This window comes from Mesoplodon densirostris, chromosome 9, assembly GCF_025265405.1.
Source record: "Mesoplodon densirostris isolate mMesDen1 chromosome 9, mMesDen1 primary haplotype, whole genome shotgun sequence".
Taxonomy (NCBI): Eukaryota; Metazoa; Chordata; class Mammalia; order Artiodactyla; family Ziphiidae; genus Mesoplodon; species Mesoplodon densirostris.
In genome coordinates this window covers 80,179,190-80,203,841 of record NC_082669.1, presented here as the reverse complement: position 1 = coordinate 80,203,841, position 24,652 = coordinate 80,179,190, and the positions used below count along the sequence as shown (strand labels likewise).

The 24,652-nt window shown below is 37.9% G+C and overlaps 1 protein-coding gene across 3 annotated transcripts in view; it reads left to right on the top strand.

Annotated features, from left to right (window-relative positions):
• Window positions 1-24,652, top strand: part of TFEC (transcription factor EC) — a 47,253-nt gene that overhangs the window by 2,922 nt on the left and 19,679 nt on the right. The window contains exon 2 of one of the 3 annotated variants that reach the window (XM_060108354.1): window positions 11,107-11,193. The exons of 1 other annotated variant lie outside the window; for it this stretch is intronic. In XM_060108354.1, coding sequence (XP_059964337.1) covers window positions 11,107-11,193 — 87 coding nt within the window. Of the gene's footprint in view, window positions 1-11,106; window positions 11,194-20,146; window positions 20,213-24,652 lie in introns of those variants that run through there. One more of the 3 variants, XM_060108356.1, reaches the window with a different exon arrangement.

Below are 24,652 nucleotides of genomic sequence, written 5' to 3'. Positions count from 1 at the left end.
CAATGAACATTGTGGTACATGACTCTTTGAATTATGGTTTTCTCAGGGTATATGCCCAGTAGTGGGATTGCTGGGTCATATGGTAGTTCTATTTTTAGTTTTTAAAGGAACCTCCATACTGTTCTCCATAGTGGCTGTATCAATTTCCATTCCCACCAACAGTGCAAGAGGGTTCCCTTTTCTCCACACCCTCTCCAGCATTTATTGTTTGTAGATTTTTTAATGATGGCCATTCTGACCGGAGTGAGGTGATACCTCATTGTAGCTTTGATTTGCATTTCTCTAATGATTTGTGACGTTGAGCATCCTTTCATATGTTTGTTGGCAATCTGTATATCTTCTCTGGAGAAATGTCTGTTTAGATCTTCTGCCCAGTTTTGGATTGGGTTGTTTGTATTTTTGATATTGAGCTGCATGAGCTCCTTATATATTTTGGAGATTAATCCTTTGTCGGTTGTTTCATTTGCAAATATTTTCTCCCATTCTGAGCATTGTCTTTTCATCTTGTTTATGGTTTCCTTTGCTGTGCAAAGCTTTTAAGTTTCATTAGGTCCCATTTATTTATTTGAACTGTGATTAAAAATCTTCCAACAAACAAAGCCCAGGACCAGATGGCTTCACAGGCGAATTCTATCAAACATTTAGAGAAGAGCTAACACTTATGCTTCTCAAACTCTTCCAAAATAGACCAGAGGGAGGAACACTCCCAAACTCAATCTTCAAAGCCACCATCACCCTGATACCAAAACCAGACAAGGATGTTACAAAAAAAGAAAACTACAGACCAATATCACTGATAGACATACATGCAAAAATCCTCAACAAAATACTAGCAAATAGAATCCAACAGCACATTAAAAGGATCACACACAACCATCAAGTGGGGTTTATCCCAGGAATACAAGGATTCTTCAATATTCACAAATCAATCAATGTGATACACTATATTAACAAACTGAAGGATAAAAACCATATGATCATCTCAATAGATGCAGAAAAAGCTTTTGACAAAATTCAACACCGATTTATGATAAAAACTCTCCAGGAAGTAGGCATAGAGGGAACTTACCTCAACATCCTAATATTCTTTGATTGGTGCTAAGAGTCATTGTCACAAAGCAGATAGTTTGCAGTCTTCAGAGTCAGGCACCATGAGGTTAGCACCACCACTTAGTTGTTGTGTGGTCTCAATCCTTAACCTCTCTCACCAACATTTCTATGGTTTGAAGAGTTGTCTTTTTAAAATATATTTATTTATTTATTTATTTACATTTATATTTATTTACATTTTATTTTTGGCTGTGTTGGGTCTTCATTGCGGTGAGTGGGGGCTACTCTTCATTGCAGTGTGCGGGCTTCTCATTGTGATGGCTTCTCTTGTGGAGCATGGGCTCTAGGCACATGGGCTTCAGTAGTTGTATGTGGGCTCAGTAGTTGTGACTCGCGGGCTCTAGAGTGCAGGCTCAGTAGTTATGGCACACGAGCTTTGTTGCTCCACGGCATGTGGGATCTTCCTGGACCAGGGCTTGAACCTGTGTCCCCTACGTTGGCAGGCAGATTCTTAGGCACTGTGCCACCAGGGAAGTCCTTGAAGAGTTGTTTTCTTTTTTTTTTTTTTTAACGATACGCGGGCCTCTCACTGTTGTGGCCTCTCCTGTTGCGGAGCACAGGCTCTGGATGCGCAGGCTCAGCAGCCATGGCTCACGGACCCAGCTGCCCCGCGGCATGTGGGATCTTCCCGGACCGGGGCGTGAACCCATGTCCCCTGCATCGGCAGGTGGACTCTCAACCACTGTGCCACCAGGGAAGCCTCTCTGATCTCTTTTTCTACGAGGTTTTTTTGTTTTGTTTTGTTTTTGCTTTAGATTCCACCTATAAGTGAGATCATGCAGTATTTGTCTTTCTCTGTCTGACTTCCTTCACTTAGCATAATGCCTTCAAGGCCTGCTTTTGCTGTATCCCGTAAGTTCTGGTATGTCGTGTCTCTATTTTTGTTTGTCTTAATAAACTTTTTTGTTTCCCTTTTAATTTCCTCTTTGATCCATTGAATGTTCAGGAGAGTGTTGTTTAATTTCAATGTGTTTGTGAATTTTCTAGTTTCCTCTTGTTGTTGATTTCTAGTTTCATGCCATTGTGATTAGAGAAGACACTTAGTATGATCCCATTCTTCTTGAATTTGTTAAGACGTGTTTTGTGGTCTAACATATGGTATATCCTAGAAAATGTCACATGTATAGTTGAGAATAATGTGTATTCTGCTGTCACTAGATAGAATGTTCTTTATGTATCTTTTAGGTCCAGGAAGTCTATAGTGTTGATCAAATCCACTGTTTCCTTATTGATCCTGTGTGGATGATCTATCCATTGTTGAGTGGGGTAAAATAGTCTTCAGCTATTATTGTTTATAGCAACTATACCATTTATTTTTCTCTTTAGCTCTGTTAGTTTTTGCTTTATATACTTAGGTGCTGTGATGTTGGACTCATAAATAGTTACATCTTTTTGATGTATCATTATATAATGACCTTCTTTGTCTCTTTTTACCATTTTTAGTTGAGTCTGTTTTGTCTGATGTAAGCAATATAAGCTGTCTACCCCTGCTTTCTTTTGGTTACCACTGCTTGAAATGTCTTTTTCCATCCCTTCACTCTCAGTCTATTTGTGTCTTTAAGGTGAAAGTGAGTCTCCTATAGACAGCACATTTTGGATCTTCTTTTTTTAATCCATTCATCCATACTATGTCTTTGAATTGGAGAATTTAATCCATTTATATTTAAAGTAATTACTTATAGATAAGGGCTCACTACAATAAAATGTTTTTAGTTGTTTTCTGGTTATTTTGTAGTTCCATCATTCCCTGTTTCTTATCCTGCTATCATTTTTTGTGTTCTGCCTTTTGGTATCAATATGCTTTGACTTCTTTATTGAGTTCTTTTGCGTAATTACAATACTATAAGATTTTCCTGTGGTTATCATAAGGCTTACATAAAATAACTTAAACTTATAACACCCTATTTTAAATTGTTAGCAACTTAACTTCAATAGAATATGTATTCTTTACACTTTTACTTCTTCTCCCCATCACACCTTAGGTTATTGCTATTAAAATTTATACTTTTTTAAAATATTAGGTTATTAATAATAGATTATTCTATTTATTCTATTTCTTAATTTTGTTTAGTTATCTGTCTGTGTTTTCATGTAGGTCACTAAACTTCCTTAAAAGGATTATTCTGAATTCTTTATCTGACATTTCATAGATCTCCATTTCTTTAGGGTCAGTTATTGGAGTTTAATTAGTTTCCTTTGGTGGTGTCATATTTACCTGATTTTTTATGATCCTTAATTTCTTATGTTGGTATCTGTGCATTTGAGTAATAGTGCTCCTCTTACAGACTTTACAGGTTTGCTTTGCCAGAGACAGTTCTTCACCAGTCTGCTCAGTTTGGGTTTCTGGGTGTGTCTGCCACTAATGCCTTTGGGCAGGTGGAGCCTGATATTATGATATATTTGGGTGAGGCAACTGTTAGAACTCTGAAGACAGGGATTGGGGGTTGTGCCACTAGCTGAGAGCAGTTGGATAGGACTGTTGGCTTTGTTTCTTGCTCAAGTGAGGCTGTGGAATGGGCTCCACAGTTGCCTGAATTCTCTGATCACGCTTACTAGATGGTTGGGACTGGATGTAGCAGGTGGGGCTATGAATTAGCTTCCCTGTCCTAGCAGGGAAGTAGGTCAGGGCCCAGGGCCTGTGCAGTTCATTGTTTGGAGGCCTGAATAAGGCCTGAGTATGCACTGAATTCCCTGGTCAGGTGAGGTCACTGATTTTGCTCTGCACATAGGGGAAGCCATGGCTGTGCTCTCTGTTCAAGTGCCACTGTATGTGGGACTGTTGAATGGGCTATGCAACTTCCCATGTGTTCTGGTTAGGTTTCCTGGTTGGATGGGCTGAAGGCTGTATTCAATGATGAGCAAGACTATAAATTAGATTCTCTGCCCAGGCACAGTTGCAGAAGCTGCTCTAAAACAAGTAAAGCTCTTTGTTGTCTTAACTCAAGCTGACCCACACCCAAGTTCCTTGGCTGAACAGGGCTGCTGGCTTTGCTCTCCAGACTATCAGTTCTGTCTGCCCTTTGCTCAGCTTGAGTGCTGCTGTGCTGCAAAGCTTTCAGGTATTTTTGCTAACCCTTCTGATCAGTTGGGGCCAGAGGAATAGCCTTCCAGACTATTCTCAATTTTCCAAGGAGGTTCTCAGTTTGAGAGAGGCCAAGAGCTACCCTTGGCTATGAATTAATCTTCCTGCTTGTGCATAGCATGGGAAGACCCCATGACTGGCACTGGCTTTGCTCTGTGGGTGTTCTGCTCTGCCTGTCCACCTGCCTCTTGACTCAAGCACCACTGTGCCACACAACTTCCAGGAGTTGTCACTAGCTCTTCTGTTCAGATGGGGCTGGAAGGTACTTTTCACTGTGGGTGGGGCTATGACTCAGCACCTTGCCTGGGTGTGGACAAATGGGCTCTAGGGCTGATAAAACTCCTTTGAGGATCTGAATTAGTCAGATCTTTGCCCCCTCCCCCCAAGTTACCTGGTCAAATTGTACCCCTGATTTGGTTCTGCAGACCAACGATGTTGCTGGTTGGGTTTACTACTCAGGCACTGCAGATATGAACTGTCTGCCAAGATCTGTGTGTTGATTGTTGGAAGCCCCTCCCTGCTTCTCTGTCACAGATTCCCAGTGGCTGGGCCCCATAGATTCCTCTGCAATTCCCATAGTGTGAGATCAAAGTAGGGGCTCCCACAGAGCAGCCCACAATGTTGAAGAAGATTGGTTGTCCGCCCTGGGTTCTCTTTTCCCTCCGGACGAACCAGCGGCTCAGAGAAGACCTCTCTGCATAGAGTTGCACTGTCCTAGGGGAGGGTCAATGTGGTCAATGTGTAGCTGCTTCTCTCACCTTCTGATGCAGTCTGCCTTGATCTCTGAGGTTCAGGGGGTATTTCAGCCTCACCCCCATGCTCTAGGTTTCTCTTAGTGGTGTCTTCTTTCTGGATAGATGTTAATTGTTCTCCTCATGATGGTGAGTGAATTCAGGAACTAACTATGTTGCCATCTTGGTGATGTCACTCTGATGCTTACATTTTTTGAAGTTTCTAACACAAGGGCAGTGGGATTGCTCAGGATTTGGTGGCTGTTGCCATATTTTGGTGTTTCTTTCTTCTATGCTTGTCCTCCTGTGACATCAAGGAACATTTCATTAATTCAAAGACCCCAGAAATCATAGCTACCACAGAATAAATCTATGAGAGCATCCATAGATTTAGGACTTGGGGGTTGGAATTAGGAGTAACTAGGTGATTAAAGCTCTCCAAGACAATCAGATATAAAGTTGAATAAGCATTTTATAGCATGGGTCTTTCCAAGATAAAATTCAAATTTGGACTCACAGCACACAGGACTCTTCCACACTTAACCCTTGCTACCCTACCCAGACTTATCATTACACATCTGCATGGTACTCTGTTCTTCTGCCATATGGTTCACTAGTGATTTTCACAGCGGCCAGGTTCTCCTTCCTTATATCCTTTCTTTACCGACTACTCATTCAATCTCCATTTATCTGGATAATTCTGACTGACTCTTCAAAATTCATCTCAGGTTTCTTCTTTCCCTGGGGGTATTCTGTGTGGATTAGGTGCCTATTCTCTGAGTTTTCATAGTAACACCTATATCATGTGGATAAAAATTGCTCTTATCATAGCATTTTTACAGCACATGCTATATTTTAATTATTCCTTGTCTTGTTTTTCTTATCCTCTGTACTCTACAAGAACTCTAAGTTGAAGGGAAGAGAAAAAAAGGAAGCAAATAATTATACTATTATGTAGAAAGGGCTATGGTATATGTAGAAGTGCAGAAGTGCTGTTCTGCTTCAGAAGTATGTCAAGTAGACTTAGAGGAAAATGGCTAGTGGGGCAATTTAGCCAAGTAAGATAACATGAGCAAAAAATAGGAAACAGCATGAGGTGAGGAGAAAATGAGAGGCAGGTGATGACAAAAGGTCACACTAGAGAAGCAGATAATAGACAAATCACAGAAAGGCTGGTGCTCCATGTTAAGTAATTTCAAATCCTTGAAAGGCTTAAATGTAAGGGCTAGGGCAACATAATCAGATTTGACTTTAATATCACTCTGTCAACTATGTAGAAGAAGCCTGGAGGGAGGGAGCGACCAGTGGGGAGGTTATTTCTATAGTAAAATGAGAGATGATAAGGCCTTATATTAGAACATGTTAGAACTGAGGTATCTGTGAGACCACCACGTGGAGATGCTGGTGACAGCTAGATATCCAAGTTTGTCTTGAGGAGGAATAATCTAGACTGGAAGAAGAGATTTAAGAATTGTCAGCCTATGGGTAGTACTTGAAAATTTGAATGAGGAAGAAAGCTCCTGAAGAACATGAAAACAATGAGGAGAGTAGGAAACCAAGGGTGGGATTGAGGAGATCACCCACATTTAAGGGGTGGTCAGAGGAAAAGGACTGTAAATGTAAAGTAAAAAGATAACTAGTGTGGTGCCACTGAAGGAACTGGTTTAAAGAAGGAGGAAATGACCCACACACTCAAATGTAGTGACTGAGTCTAATAAAATAAGGACTGATAAATATCTATTGAATTTATCAGTCAAGCAGTCAAAGAAAACAGCAACAAAAGGAATTTCAGTAAGATGGTGAGCAAGAACCATTCTACTTTGAATTCAGAGTTAACAGGAAGTAGAGAGGTAGAACTCCTGGGGAGTTAGGGGTGGTTGGGCAGAAAGATAATAGGGTAAAAGCATAGAGAATCATAATGAAAATTGTTCAGTTGATCTGCCATAGGGGGTCTTGATTGGATCTAAATAGAATATTGCATTTGATGAGTGAGATAATTGAATTTAAAATTTCAGAAATTGAGTGGTATAGACTAGAAGGTGATAGGACCCAGGCATGGCCTAGAGAATAGGTGAAGAGAAGGCTAAATTCAGATTTATGATTTTGAGAGTGGTGAGCTAAAATATTCAAGTACAATTGAATTTATTTTTCATAGATTTTTGACAGCTGTTGCTACAGAGTTTTTTAGGTGCATATGTATTCATGGTCACTTGGTACTATTTTTCCTTTAACATTTGATCTTGAATTTTATATGGTCTAATATTAACATTGCTACTGTTGCTTTCCTTTTGGTCATTTTTGTGGTACATTTTTGCACTTTATTTTCCGCTTTCTCTATTGTTTTATTTTAAATGTGTCCCTTATAGACAAAGTATTACAATACCTTTGAAAAATCCAATTTGAATGATAATTTCTTGGGCACTATTTTAACTCATTTACATTCTTGTAATTACCATTAGGATTTAATACTTACCTTTTTTCACATTTTTTTAATTACTATGCTTTCTGTTTCCTTATTTGCCATCTTTTTTTCTACCCTCTATTGGAAAGGTTAAATTTCTCTCTCTCTCTTTTTGGTTACACCTAACTTAAGACACATAGCTATATTTCTTCTTTATCTATGTCATTGTTTAACAATATCTATGTCATACCTTTAAGTAAAAGTCTGTCTGAGTATGGTCTTCTCCTTCTTGTTCTCACCTATCTTTCTGAATTGATATTTTTAGAATGAATACACACACACTCACACACACACATTCTTCTTATTTAGACCACAAACATTTTACTGTTACCTCCTCATTCTTATATTTTGTATTGACTTCATAGTTTTATTTATTATCTGACTAGTGTACTTCCTGAAAGAGTGTTTTCCGAAGGTCTTTTTGTCCTAAAACTTCTGAGTTTTTATGTCTAAGAAAAGCTTTATTTCATGCACATCCTAAAAGGATATTTTATTGGTTATAAATGTCTAGGTTCAAAATTCTTTACCTTTAACACTGCAAATGTTATCCTATTGTTTTCTTGCACCCAGGGTTGTTGAGAAACTTGATTCTTAGTCTTTTGTAGACCTTTACTTATAATCTTTTCCTTTGTCCTTGAGTCTCATTCTTTCCATACCTATTATTTCCATTTTTATTTTAGTCAAAATATTGTGTTCTTCCTTTGTATTTCATCATCTTCATTTATCACTTTGAGGACGCTTATTCTGCTGATTTGTAATTCTTCTTTTGTCTAATCTGTTCATTCTGTTTCATCTGATATAAAATGATGTGTTTGTTGTCTTTCTTAAAGTAGCAACTGGATTCCAAGGTGATTAATTATGAAGATTCCTGGAAGCTGTGAAGCAAAGTTTTGGGTTAGATTTTAAAGTCAATTTAGAATAATGGAAGAGACAGCAACTCCAACAAATTAGGGGAAAAGATAGTCATGTAGGTGGATGACAGAAATGAGGGATAGAAGTGTTAAAGGCAAAGGTAGAGTCTCCAAGGAGGATGAACTTTGACATGTAGGAAAGAAGGGTTTCCTTCTAGAATAGAAGAAACCTGAGTATGTTTATAGGTAAGAGGAAAAAATGAGAGATGCAGGAGACTGAGTAATTTATGATGTAAACTTCCAGAAAGAAAAGGGACAAATGACATGTGTAATTTTTACTGAAACTATCAGAAATACTCCAAAGTAAACCATTTACTATGAATTGTGTTTAGCCTCCTCCTTCCCTCAGGTTTTCTTCACATCTGTTCAATACAAATTTGTTGTCCATTTAATGGTGGAGTAGTAATAAGAAAAATGTCATGAAATTAAAATTTGAGTTTGGTAACAATCAATAATATACTTGAAAACTTTCAGAAAGTGGACTAACCAAAAGAAAGAAAACATGTATATTTATTTTCCTAGATCCTTTAGAGATCTCTCAGTGCACATGGAATAACATCTAAAGTCCAGAACAGGGCCTAGAGCCACACTCTGGAATATGGTACCCAATGGCCATGTGTGTGTGTGTGTGTGTGTGTGTGTGTGTGTGTGTGTGTGTGTGTGTGTATTTAAATTTAATTTTAAATTAATTCAAATTCAATGCAATCTTTAAAAACTGAATGAAATAAAAAATTCAGTTCTTCAGAAACACTGGCTACATTTCAAGTGCTCATAGCCATATGTGTTTAGTTGCTACTGTATTGGACACTGTAGATATAGGACATTCCCATTGTTGCAGAAATTTCTGTTAGATACTACTGGTCCAGAGGATTCTAAGATGTAAGTTCCTTACCTACTTTTCATCTTCAACTCAACCCTCTCTTGCTCTTGCACACTCTTTTCCATTCCCCTTGCTCCCCCCCACACACTCTTTCTCAAACACTCTGACGTTGTTTCTACATTAAGGTCTGTATTTTTGCTTTCTTTCAAGGAGGACTACCCTTTCCTCATGTTATTTTTTTATATATAAATTTATTGATTGATTGATTGATTTTGGAGTGTGTTGGGTCTTCGTTTCTGTGTGAGGACTTTCTCTAGTTGCGGCGAGCGGGGGCCACTCTTCATCGCGGTGCACGGGCCTCTCACTGTCACGGCCTCTCTTGTTGCAGAGCACAGGCTCCAGACGCTCAGGCTCAGTAGTTGTGGCTCACTGGCTTAGTTGCTCCGCGGCATGTGGGATCTTCCCAGACCAGGGCTCGAACCTGTGTCCCCTGCATTAGCAGGCAGATTCTCAACAACTGCGCCACCAGGGAAGCCCTATTAAATTAATATATGAATAGTGTTCTGATTTTTTGGCATATCACCTTTGCGGGTATCTTAGTAAAAGTCTGTGAACATCTGATTCTCTAAGGTCTTCAGAAATCTTGCTTAGAAGATAACATTAACAGAATAATAAAATATCTTTATATATCTCCCAGAGTTTACTTCTGGTTGTTTCTGCACATGTCATGGGAAACTCAGAGTACTACAGTTATATAAATTCCACATTCTTACTATCTTTAACCCTACATCATACTTTAAAATTTCACTAAAGAGAATATAATGGGCGAGAGGAGAACCAGAGCTGTGGGGGGATAGAGGGAGAGAGAGAGAGAGGGAGAGAGGGAGGGAGGGAGATGGTATTTTTAAAAGGTAAGCTTTAAAATCCCCTCCAGCTGAAGTACAGAAGGAAAGGAAGGCTATTTTAGAAAGGACCTGAGAAAGAAAGTAAAAAGCTGATTTCAGTTAGGACTATAGAGTCAGCTTTCCATAATTTCAAATTCTGCGTTTGTCACTCATTAGCTGTAAACTCTGGAACAAGTTATCGAACTTCTTTTTCTTTCCTCATCTGTACAATGCAGATAATGATAGTATCTGCTTCATGTGGTTGTTGTGAAGATAAATGAGCTGATGTATGCAAAGCATGTAGAACAGCTCCTGCCACATTTCCTGCATTATCTGTGTTTGTTACTATTTAAGGTGTCCGTGATTATTATTGTTGTTGATAATATTGTAATTATTATTATTAGTGATCATTAAGGGAAAGTTGGATAATACATTTCCATGTAGTTTCTATACATGTGGACTAATTGGCTAAAGTTTGATCACTGATATTTGAATATCTAACTATAAGATGCCATCAAAACTTTTTTTTTTTTTTTGCGGTACACGGGCTTCTCACTGCTGTGGCCTCTCCCGTTGCGGAGCACAGGCTCCGGACGCGCAAGCCCAGTGGCCATGGCTCACGGGCCTAGCTGCTCCACGGCATGTGGGATCTTCCCGGACCGGGGCACGAACCCACGTCCCCTGCATCGGCAGGCGGACTCTCAACCACTTCACCACCAGGGAAGCCCCCTATAAAAACATTTTAAAAGAAAAATAAAGTTTGTAGGAAGTCATCTCTCTACAAGCTAAGTATATGAGCTCTGGCTCAAGGTATTCATGATAACCACTCTATTTATGCAGATACTAATTTCCAAAGGACTAACCCAGGGTGATTTGCCCAGCCATCACCTGCCAACTGGCGTAAGCTAATGCAAAGAAAAGCAACACAGATCAGAGTGTCAGGATTACTTCATTTTAAGTTCTAAGATATTCTGTGTTTTGATACACATATAATCTAAATATCCTAAAAAAACTTTTAAAGATTCCTAAAATTTTTCTCTCTGAATTCAGACTGATGTCAACTTTTATCATTATGCACAATATTCTAAATGTATTATATTTTGCTAGATGGAGGACGTTATTGAGGATATAATCGGTATGGAATCAAGTTTTAAAGAGAAAGGAACAGACTCTCCTCTGCTAATGCAAAGAACAGTAAGTGTTTCCAGACCTGAGGAGGTCAATGAGATTAAAATCAATAATAGCATATGATGATAAAACAAGAAATTTCATTTGATTAATAAGTGATGTTTTCTTCTGCACTTTTGAAACAGGTACAAGATAGATAAATATTAAAAAATATTTATTGGTGCAGAAAAAAAGATACATAATTTTATTGAGGAGGATAATAGGACGTGTACTATTCTATCTATCTGTCTATCTATCTATCTACTTACCTACCTAATCTCTATAAACACCATCTAATTATATATCTAGTCTGCTATAGCATTTTCTGTGAAATCTTCAGATTTCCATTTGAAGCACAACATATCATAATACCCTCATAAGTTCATGGCTAAATTTTAACTATTTTACCATGACTAACAGCTATCAGATTCAGAGGCTCTACACCTTATAGAGGAAAGAAAAAAATTATAACAACAAAAATATAACTTTACTTCTGAGCCAATAACCAAAGGTTAAAGATGAACTGAAGAAAGGTAGAAGAGCCTCACACTACTTTAAGGCATGTAGACAGATTTCTGTGTTGAAATCACAAATTCCTGGAATAATACGCAGTGAAGAGATATCTTATCTCCTATTTGATTACTGTTGCCTTCTCATTGTTCATTTATTAATCTCTAGAAATGAATCTGTAAAGGGTGTGCAAGCTCTTTCTATACAGTTTGAAGGGTTGTTGGTTTGTTTATGGTTTTAGACCTTTTAGAAAACATGAGAAAAAATATGAAAGATTGTGATTTAATTGTTATTTTAAACATTTCATTTAAAGAAAGTGAATTCTGACTAGATGCTGTTCATCAGTAAATCAGTGGGCTAAGTTGTATTAATGTTAACAATGGACATTTTAAATTTAAAACTTTAAGAAAAAATTAGACAAAGCATCCCTCTTTTCTTTATTAATTCCCAAATAGACTACAAAAAGGAGAATTATCTCTTTCCTCCTTTTCTCTCGTACAAAGGACCTCCACTTTATAACAAGTCATTAATACCACTATTATCAGACAAAGATCAAATGAGGTTTAAAATCTAGTTTTTTTTGAAGGTTTTTTGTTTGTTTTTTGCCTGTTTGTTCGTTCGTTTTTTAGAATGAAGTGACAATTCTTTCTACCTCTTCTCTCTTCAGATTTCAAGCAGCATATTTATAGGAAATCTGACTAATTATCTATATAAATATGTTATTAATGCTAAGTTTCCCCATCTAATTCCACAGCATGAGGTTACTATTTTCTTAACTAGTATTCAACCTCTGGGTTTCAGGAAATGATATTAATTTCCTGCAATCTTCTCTTCCTTGTATGTGGTACTTATTTCATTGAAATTGTATATTGAAACATTCTCTTTGTCAAATTATCTTACTTGTTTTGTAGAGGTTGCATAGATTGCTTATTCCGTGCAAACGGGTGACAGTGACTATTGGGAATTTGCTTTTGATATACAGAATATAAAAGATAGATACTACTGGCCTATTTGTACTTATATAAAGAAGTATCTGCTGTTGGCCAATCAACAATCATTGATAAATCAAGATATGACCCCAAGCAGTTCAACTGACCAAATATTTATTCAATAATTATTATATGCAAAGCACAATACGTGCACTAAGGAAACTAAAAGTTGAGTGAGACACAATTCACATACCAAGAGGCCACATGATAGTGAGGCAGTGCAGTGAGGCACACCTGAGAGGCAGGGAGGGAAAGAATATGGATCTTGGTATTAACCCAAGTTGTCAGCTAGGTATCGTGCAAGTCACTTCTCTTTATTTCACTTTCTTCTTCTGCATTATGAGAATAATTGAAAATATTTATTGCCAAAGCTATTTTTATATTAAATCTTGGTAGATGGCATATATATATATAATTTTTTTAAATGCTAGTCAGAGAGTTGCCCTGGAGTTTGACTAAAGTAGAAACCATGCGAAATTGAGATATTTTTGGAATGCTTTAGGAAAAGATGATATTTGAGATACAGTTATAAAGGAAGGTTAAGATTTTAAGAGGTAGACATGAAGGCAGCAAAGTATAAAAAGTTAAGAGAACAACATAAGAAAAGGCAAGAAGTCAGAAAAAAAAAGAATGTATAAGAATAGGTGGTAGAACAGAGATAGGAAATTCTGAAGGATATTTATAGTTCATGTGGATAAAAATAAAGACCTGTTAGATTCAGAGGAATGCTTTGAGTAAGCATTTTAGCTAGTGAACTTTTGGTTGTAGATGATAGAACCTGGCTTATATGGGGCTTAAGTATGAAAGGAATTTGTTGGCTCATGTCATCCACAAATTCCTAAGTAATATTGTATGTGAACATCCCTCCATAACTTTGCCTTTGTTCTGTACTGGCCTTATTCTCAGCTGTTGAGCAGACACTATCACAGCTTATTCCTAGCTATGCACACAATTCTTCCTTGCTAACCCAGTTTTTTTTCAGACATCCACTCCTTCACAAGGAAGAGGAAGTTTCTGATTAATTCAAGCCAACCCTGGTGGCCCCTTTTCCCTTGCCAGAGATTGTTTTAAGAATGTGCTTGTGTTGCAATTCTGGCGGGTTGAGCAGGTTCCTGGGGTCTTCTAGAATTTACTTCAGCCTTTAAAGGAGACCCAAGAAAGAGAAGGTTTTGCCTCTCCATGATGTTGTAAGACAATGTGACTTATGTAGTCATTTTATTGCCCAGAAGGTAAATAAACTGAGGAAAAACTAAAGGAACAAAGGGAGAGGAAAATCCAAGCGGAATGCAAAGAAATACTGCTTATATGCCCCTGGAGAATTCTTTACCTATGGATTTCACACATTAACTAAGATTTTTTTCCTTTATTTTATAAGCTAATTGTGTCAGGATTTTCTGATTGTCATAACCAAATGCATACTGGTGGATACATTAAATCAAACTTAAAAACTTGAGAGGAGAGCTTCCTTTCCCACTTAGTTCCAGTTAAATCTTATGGAGCAATTTCTGTCATATATCTATCTGTCAGCCAATTGTTCTGGGTCTTGGGCCCACCCTAGAGCTGTAAATCAAGCAGCTCCACAAAACAAATTATCTAGGTTAAGAGTGAGAACCAGGAGAGCAGGAGTTGTTACCAAAATAAATGTAAATGAATTCTAGAGAGGCTAAAACAACAGATGCCCATAATGGTAAGCTTCAAAAGTGAGGATATTTATCAATAACAATAATTTTTCTTAATGTCTCACCTACTATGTCACAGGCATGTTGCTGAGTATTTTATATATTTTCTCTAGTTCTCACAGAAATTGCAAAGTCTTAGGGGCAATCTACTGATTGTGCTGTTAGTCACTTTGGGGTTCTTTTGCTGTGACTTTAAGCAGAAAACCTTGAGTGTAGATTTATCCCAGGACCACTGCATATAGGCTTAATTAAAAATCATGTTCTAACTTCTGTTGGTGGAAAGCTTGGAAGCTGCTAAGGGGTAGCTTGCACCACTTGTGGTGGTCCTTCACATTTCCCCAGATTGAATGGAATAGTTCAAGGTTTTCACAGATCAATTTAGCCCAGGTATTTCTGACCCAGAAATGAATATTGAGTGATTAGTGACTAGACTCAGAATAATTAAGCAGAAGTTACCTCGCAATTTCTATTTGACCAAGAGAGCTAGGCAACTGTCAATTAGTTCTTACTGCAACAATTTTGTAAATTGGACTGAAAAGACCCAAAGTGCAAGAAACATTCAGTGAAATCAGTTGTATTTTCATCAATACCTTAACCTCTCAGTTTCTCAGTCTCCTTCGTGTCAATGGTATTTTTCTCCTTCCTATCCAGCCATCCCTTCACATGATGATATCTTAGATCTTGTTATTATGTATTTATCTATCCTATAACACTTTTATTTCATACTTTTTGACCATTACATTCTGTTTTTCAGTGCACCTACTCTAATGTTCTTACTTCACCAATTGCTCAAGCTTGTGGAGACTCCAAATCAATTGACTCTACCACTGTTTTCAATAGCTATTATTTCTCACTCATGACATTTGTTTGATATAGAATGTTTATTATACATAATCTAGGTATATTGAGTATAAAATAACTATCAGTGCAAATAATTACACACACACATTATTAGGGTTAAGCGTCAGGTTAGGGTTTTTGTATCTCAAAGACTTGTGTTGTGCGACTTCTCGGTCTGTTTTCCAGATGATCGCCATTCTCAGATACAACGTTTGCAAAGCAGTGTCTTCTCACATCCGGTCCACTGCCTCTTTCGTCATGCATATGCTTGCCTGTTCTGTTGAAAACCTTTTCAGTCACCTGGAGCCCCAACTGGGTTTATTGTGCTTCTCTTTCCCTTGCTTGAGGACACCAATCCACAAACATGATTGTAAGACTGAGGTCCAAGAACGCAGTACCTATGGGTTTCTTCTAGGCCTGGCCTGGCTTCAGGTTTTACGTTGCAGTAGTCGATTTGGTGTGAGTTTCTTGTTGTAGGTGGCACGAGAAAGGAATCCATTGTGATGCTCGTGCATGGAGCAGTCCTTTTCCCCAACATCATTCATTGCACAGGCTATCATGTCCCCATGGGAACTTCTCACCTCCTTTGTCAGAGATGAGTAGACACACAAGCGTGGCTTTCTTTCTGGACTCTCCTTTCTCCTCCATGGATCTATGTGGATGTCTTGTGTGCCTATACCATGATGTCTTGATGATGGCAGGTTGGCAGACTAGTTGGAAATCAGGCGGTGTGGGAAGTCCGAAGTCTGTGCTTCTGTCTGAAGAGCGTATTGACACTCTCTAGGTTCTTTTGTGTTTCCAGATGCATTTTGGAATCCTTGGTTGTACTTGTCTGAGAAAATCCATGGGTATTTTGAGAGGAATGGCATTGCATCTCTGGATTGCCCTGGGGGTGTGGAATCATTTCCACAAGACGGACTTTTCTGATCCATGAGCACCACCTATCTTTCCATGTTGCGTGTGTATCGTTTTCATTTTCTTTCATTGGTATGTCTCTCGTCCAGTTTTCTGAGTTACGGGTCTTATAGGTCATGGGTTAGATGGACTCCTAGGTATTTTACCATCATTATAGGTCATTATAGGTCATGGGTTAGATGGACTCCTAGGTTCTTACCGTCATTGTCCACAGTGTTCTCTTCTTCCTTCCTCATTCGGATAGTTTGTTGTGAGTGTACAGAAAGGCAACTGATTTCTGTAGTGTCGATGAAGTTTCTACCCTGCAATCGAACTGAGTTTCCTGACGAGTTTTGTTCTGTTTTGTTCTGTTTTCTTTTGGGGGCGGAGGGGGGCACCTTCAGCATTCTCTGTGCAGAGAGTCAGGTCCATTGGACTCTTTCCTCTGCCGTTGGATACCTCTTCTTTCTTTTTTCCATGCCGTTAATATGGTGAGGATTTCCTCCACCTTGGAAAATGAAAGCGGCCAGTGTAGAGTTAGGCGTATGCAATAACCAGCCCCCTTCTCCTTCCTCCGTCTCTATCTCTCTGAGACCTCCAGGAAGGGCAGGACAAGCCAGGGCTGCATAGAGCTCAGCTCGGTGAGCTGGATCGCTGTTCGTCTGCCCCTCTGTCCAGGGCGTAATTTGCTCTACCATCTGTGGCCGGGGGTGTGATCGTGCGGGGTTGGGGGTCCTGTCAGCCTTTTCCCTCTTTGAACCAATCTTTTCTTCGTTATGTGTTGGCAAACTGCAGTCCACCAGATGGGTTGTCTGAGGCCAGCCTTTGGTTCGGGCCGAACACCAGCCTCTGGGGGTCACCCTATGGTGCCCAGCATACAGCCCACCCTGCTCACCTTTGTGCTCCAACTGCTGTACTCTGGGTCCTCCAGCTGACACTGGGGGAAGCGTGGCATGGTGCTCCAGGTCAGTGCCAGCTGTGCTGTGCTCTTTTCAAAGCCCGGGATTGGGTCCCGTGGACCTCTGGGCCCTGGTTCCGGAGAACCCTCCATGGCCACACTCAGCCGGAGCCCACTCTGGCCCTCGTGGGCAGTGGGGGCAGGGGGAGGGTGGGCTGCCCCGGCCCCTCACTCATGACATTTTGACAATTTCTTCCTTAACCTATTCTTGGTCAAGTACTATAACCATTTCTCTTGTAAACACTCTTAGCATATACCCGTTTTTCTTCATTTTATTCTCCTAACAAAAGCCAAACCATGATTAAACTTATTTTTCATCTTACTCCACATCTTCACCTGAGTAGCTGAATGGATAAAATTTTACCACATTGCTCGTAGTACTCACCTCCAATACATCACCAAAATTTCATAGGGGCTTTCACTACTACCAGACAATACTACAGCTATTCCTTGGTGAAATTTCTCATTAATTAAGACAACATTATACTTTCTCTTCTCTTCTCAAATCTCCACCATTCCCCATCCATTCTCCATTTTCTAGCTGATTTCTCTTTCACAACATACTTCAGAGAGAAAATATATGCTGTCAGATTAGAACTTACTTGTTAGCTTTGCATCACAAATTCTATAAGACCACCTGCATCTGTTTTGATTTTCTCTGCCATCCCTTCTGTTAGAATAGAATTGTCCCAGCTCATAATCTGAAGCCAGCCCAACTACTTGTGTCCTAGCTCTCACAAATTCTTACCTTCTCAAGCACTTTCCCTCTCTAAATAGCAACTCCTCCTATATCATCAGTCTATTCTGATGTATTGAATTATAAATATCAGCATTACACTTGTCTTTACTAAGATTCCCCCAAAATAAAACCAAATCAAACAACTCCCTTTGAATGCAATTCCTCTCCAGCAACCACACCATTTCCTGACTCCCTACCCCTCAAAACTCTCTCTGCTTCCATTTTCTTACCTCCCATTCTCTACTCTCCAATACAGCTGTTGCCCTTACAATTCTAAAAGAGCTCTTAAAACCAACCAATACCAAAGCCAATAGTAAATTCTCCATTCTCACCAGGCTTGGTTTCTCTGTGGCAGGAGCCATGGTTGACCACTCCCTCCTTCTTGAAGTATTATCTGGGGTTCTGTAGCACCATATTTTTTTGGCTTTTCACCCACCTTCCTGGTTCTTTCTCTTCTAATAGACATCTACATGCTAAAGTTCTCCCAGGCTTAGACTTCAGTCCTCTTTTGTCATATATCTATACATTCTGTTGGTGATCTCAACCCTTCTCCAGCCTAGCTGTCTCCCCTAATGCTAGATTCGTATGTCCTACTGCTACCCTAACATGATTTGTGCTTCCAACAGACATCTCAAACCTAATCTGACTGAAAAGAAGTTTTTGTCCCCCTCCTTATCCATCTAGAACCAACACCCTCCAAAATAAGTAATTCTTCTTCTCTCTCTTACTTCCACACAACCACATTTATCAGTATGTCCTCCTACTCAGCATCCCAGATTTCCTGAATCTCACAGCTTAGCAGCTCCTCTACTAAAACCCTTTTCCAGGCTATGATCATCTCTCACTTGAATTTCAGAACTAACCTCTCTGCTACTTCTTTCCCCCTTACAGCTGTTGATCACACAGCAGCCAGAATGATCTTCACAAAGCAAAAATCAGATCCTGTTTCTCTGATTGCTGAGCATTCTGTTAACTTCCTGAAACCCTCAGAATATAACCAAGACACTTTACCATAGTCAGCACTTCCCTTTAACTTTAGGTTCTGGTCTTGATAGCCTTCTTCCTACTCCTTGAATATGACATGCATATTATCATGTTAGGACCATTGAATTTCCTTTTTTGAGCTTGGAATGATTTTGTCCCACATCTTTGCATGACTATCTCTTTATGCCTCAGATCTTTAGTCAATATCAACTTGTCAGAGAGGTCTTCCACAATCACCCTATTTGGAAGACCCCATCCCACACTTCCTAAATCAATATCTTATTTAATTCCCTGGGACACTTAGGATTAGAGTTACAAAAATTATCTTGTTTTTAATTTTATTTACCTATTTATTGTGTGCTCCCACCCTTAAAATATAAACTCCTGGAAGCTGGTGATCTTGTCTGTCTTGTTCACTGCTGTGTCCCTAAAGCCTAAAAGAGTGACCTGTTCATTATTTTATTCTCAGCACCCAGCACAAATGTCTAGCACACCATAGGTGCTCAGCAAATGCATATGAAATAAATACTTTAACATTCACACACAATATTTTAAAAAATTGTTCCCATTATACATTACCATTTAGGAAATTTTTTAATGGCTAAAATCAGAAGCAATAAGGATAACAACAATAATAATAGCTACTATGCCTTGGGTACTTGCTATGTGACAAGGATTGTGCAAAACACTTTTCATGAAAATTTAATCACCACAACGAACATATGAGATAGAGACTATTATTACAGATTATCATTTTACAAATGAGGAAAGAGGCTTAGAGAAGTTCAGTAACTCACTCAAGTTCATATAGTTAGTGAATGGCAGGAGAGGGGTTTGAATCCAATCCTGTATGACACCAAATGCAACAATCTTACCCACTCTGCTGTGCTAGCAGCCTCAGAAGGAAACCATTTCATAGAATTGTAGAATCTTAGAATCTGAAGGGACCTTAGCCTGATCCGATCCTCTGTCACATTCCAGCCAAAGGATTGTTTAGCCTCTGAGTTTAAATCTGTCTCCCTATAATTTCTACCCTTTAGTCTTAGTTTCACCTCTCCCTTTCAGAGATATGGTTGTGCACAGTAACTCATTTCTTTTATCATAGATGGGTATTTTTCAATCAAGTGTTTGTAAATGCTGGTGGCATTTGACAATCTCAGTATACTGTTATAGTTCAAGACTATTTCAGAGACAAGGATTGAGTAAATATTAACAACCCCCTGTGCTTGGTTGGAACTTGAAAGGACTGCATAACACCAACAAGCAAACCTTTGTCAATCACAATCTGGAGCAGATTAGACTTAAAGTCCAAGGAAGAACCAAAGTTCACCTTAGAAGTTTCTGCACAGCTCTCCCAGTTATTGCTTGCAAGTGTAAGGAAAAGAAAATGATGAAGGAGAAAGAGAAAACCATTGCTATTGTGAAGGTTATAGACACTTCAAAGTTAAAACTGGTGAGCAAGTGTATTTTGGAATTCTTTCAGTGTTTGGAGATGAAACCACCTTAAATACTGAATTTAAACTTTATAAACTAATAGTCAATAAAATAAGGTATGTAGAAGTTGAGCATTGAAAAGTGTAACATATAATCTCCTGTACTGACAAGCTTGTTTACTTACAAGATAGTTTTTAATGCTTTGGCTACAGTAAAAATATTTTTATAGTCTATTTAGTTAAAAAAATTGTTAAAAATAATGTTATATTGTGACCTTTTTATCAAAAAGTGAAGGTTCTACTAATTATTTGTTGCAGCGTTTACATTTGGTACTAAACAGATTATATATATATAAAGTGTATGATGCAAAAGCATTTATTATGTTACCATTCTCTGTTTTGTATTTTATCTTTTCTATTTGCTTTATGAACCAGCTGGTCAAGGACAGGAATCTCCCACTCCCACCCAACAGATTATTTTTATTCACTTATAATAGAATGAAAAAAAAACTCAGTGGGATTTCTCTTTTCAATGTTTATCATTCAAACCTCATAGCCCCGCTTCAGCAAATAAAATAAAGTTAGGGGGAGATCAATTGTACATGTCCTAAAACTGGAAAAATCTAGTTTACTATGTTTAAAGGTAAACTAGAGGAAAGAATAAATACACAAAAGGAAAGAAAATATTCTCTTAAATGCCAGTTTTTATGTAGGCTTACATTGTGTGATATATGCTCTCCTACAGTGTTCACTCTTTATTCCTAAAGTTTATCTTCTTTCTATGCCTACAATTCTAATAGTCTCAAGCTCAATTTTGCCATTTTGCATTCACAGTAAATGTCTTCAGAGAAAAGCAAAATAGAGGATCCAAACAACTCAAAATCCCCTCACTTTCCCATGAAACTCACACTAAATATTTGATATAGATATAGACATATAGATATCACACATATACATCTATGTATGGGTTTAGAAGTTTTTCTTCTTTTAGTCTCTATACTGAAAAATTGTCTGGAAATATATGTATATATATACATGATTTTACTTCCTTTTTTGTATTTATAATGAGATTATCTGGTAGATAGATACATCACACACACACCACACACACCCATATATAATATACATAATACATATATGCATATTATATGTATGTATGCATATACACAAATGCACATGTATGTATCTCCAGGAAATTCTCAGGGTTTTACATAATCAGTTTTCAGAAACATGATGAGTGTTCCTGGGTACTATAGTACCCTCTCTCTTGCTGAGTGAATATAAATGAAGAGGGGTAAAACAATAAAAATGAATTAAATTATTGAATTTGTGGTCAAGTTTCCTCATACTATAGCGTTTTGGTGAAGAAAAAAATTAAGCCAGGTTGCCCTAGGGAGAGTGTTGGAGATGGTTTGGACCTTAAGTTGAGCCTGAGAGAGTAGGTTGTAGTTAAAGAAAACGTGAGGACATTTGAGGTGCAGAAAATAGCAGTGGGAAAGAATAAAACTGAGAAAAATATTCTCCAATGGCCTCCAACTTTTTTTGAATTTTCAAAACACTTCTTACTATTAAAAGTGTTAAGGCAAGAGCCCTTCCACAATAGGATAGGTAGTAAAGAATCCAGCCTCTGTGTTAGGCGGACCTAGGTTTTAATCTCAAGTCTTTTATTTATTACAACTGTATGATCTTGAGATAAGTACTTAATTTTTCAGAGTTTTAATTATTTATATTTAAAATGGGAACTATGAGACTTCACTCACAAAGTTATTATAAAGATTACCTGAGAAGCTGTTATTTGTTATTACTATGAAACATGCTTATCTGAATATCTGGTGTATAATAAATACTCAACTATCTATGATGTTGCATATATATATTATGATATTGCTTGTATTTTATTATCTTTTAAAAATTCTCCATATGCGGATTCATAGGTTCCGTTTGGCAACATTCTATCCTCTTGCCTCTTCCCTCCCACTGGAGTGGGAGATCTATTTTTACAAGCTGTGACATAGTCTACATATGTGTATGTGGTGATGAGAAATCTTTCAGAACTTGAGAGTAGTGGGAAACAATGTTGACCAGATAATGTGGGGCCATTTAATGAGATTTTGAAAGCTGGACACAAGGGTTTGAACTTAATGTATGAGTTAAAGGGGAGAGGCTTAAATTTTAGGTTTTTGAGCTGGGAGAGATCAGAAAAAAGTTTTATTTTTTAAAACATGAGTTGGTTTGAGAGGAACAGTTGGAAACTAACTGAGAAGGATGGAGGGCTACTAGAGCGAGGGACATAACTTAAGCTGAAGGCCCTGAGGATCTTGAGATACGAGGATAGAGAAGAAAATTTAAACTGACCAATGATTTAAAAGAAAAAAATGTCATAACTGGGTAATAGATTGGACCTAGTACATGGAGAGGGAAGAGGCCAAAACAGTCAGAAAAAACATATGTGGAATTTAGGTCAGATCATTTATGCTGCCCTTTACTGTATTTGGCCTGAGAGTAAAAGGTTATATGAATATTTATACAATAATTTTGGACCCAGATTTTATTTTCTCATAGGGAAGCACTGATTTTAAACACAGGCAAAGCTATATTTTTCTATTATTGAAAGTTATTGTCCTCTCACAAACTAAGAATTTTATAATAAATGGGATTGAATTTTATCAGATACTTTTTTTAAATCTATTGAGATGATCATAGAGTTTCTTTTTCTCTTTTAACGTCATAAAATATATTTATGGGAAATCCAACTTGATTATGGTAAGTTACCTTGTTTATATGCTCTTGAATTCAAATTACTAATAATATTTTGTTTAAGATTTATAGAATGAATGAAATGGGTCTATAATATTTGTTTCTCATAATGTTTTCATATGGTTTCAGTCTCAATGAATTGGAATGTATTCTCTCTTCTCTCTATTGTCTGGAAATGTTTGTACAAAATTGAGATGGTATGTTTCTTGAAAATGTGACAGTTTTGCCCATAAAACTGTTTAGTCCAGATATTTTCTTGTGTAATATGTTTAAAGCTTGTTTTGATTTCTTCAGTAATCATATGACTATTCAAGGCTATTAATTACTTGTGTAGTAAGTTCTACCAAATAATACTTTTCTAGAAATTTATGTATTTTTCCTAAGCATTCATAGTCATTGGAAAATTATTATATGTGATCTCTGTTATTATCTTTTTTATTGTGGTAAAACATGCATAACATAAAATTTGCTATTATAAACATTTTAAAGTGTACAATTCAGTGGCATAACATAGATTCACAATGTTGTGCAACCATTACCGCTATACATTCCCAGAGCTTTTTCATTCTTCCAAACAGAAACCGTGAACCCATTAAACAATAACTCCCCATTTTCCCTTACCTCCAGCCCTTAGTAACCTCTATTCTCCTTTCTTCCTGCATAAATTTGCCTATTCTAGGTACCTCATGTAAGTGGAATCATACAATATTTGTCCTTTTCTATCGGCTTATTTCACTTAGCATAACGTTTTCAAGATTCATACATGTTGTAACATGTATCCGTACTTCATTACCTTTTATGGCTGAATTATATCCCATTATATGTATATATCATGCTTTATTTATCCATTCATCTATTGATGGACATTTGGATTGTTTCTATCCTTTGGCTCTTTAATGCTTCTATGGACATTGGTGTGCAAATATCTGTTTGAGTATCTGCTTTCAACTCTTACTGGTATATACCTAGAGGTGAGAAATTGTTGGTCATATGCTAATTTTATGTTTAACTTTTGAAGAGCTGTCATACTGTTTTCCATGGTGGCTGCATCATTTCACATTCTCAGTGGCAATGAACAAGGGTAACATTTTTTCCATAGCTTCACCAACATGTTTTCCCTTCTTTCTTTCTTTTTTTTTTTTTTTTTGCGGTACACGGGCCTCTCACTGTTGTGGCCTCTCCCGTTGCGGAGCACAGGCTCCGGACGCTCAGGCTCAGCGGCCATGGCTCACGGGCCTAGCTCTCCACGGCATGTGGGATCTTCCCAGACCAGGGCACGAACCCATGTCCCCTGCATCGGCAGGCGGACCCTCAACCGCTGCGCCACCAGGGAAGCCCTCCTTTCTTTTAATAATAGTCATCTTAATGAGTGTGAAGTTGTAAAACATTGTGGTATTGATTTATATTTCCCTAATGACTAATGATGTTGAGTATCTTTCAATGTCCTTATTGGTCATTTGTGTATCTTTTTCAGAGAAACGTCTATTCAAGTTCTTTGCTCATTTTTTAAATTGGATTGTTTTTCTTGTTTTTGTGAGTCATAGGAGTTTATTTTATGTAGTCTAGATATTAATCTCTGAACAGATATGTGATTTGCAAGTAATTTCTCCCATTTTGTGAGTTGTCCTTTCACTCTCTTGATAGTGTCCTTTGATGTACAAAAGTTTTAAATTTTGATGAAGTCCAATTTATCTGTTTTGGTT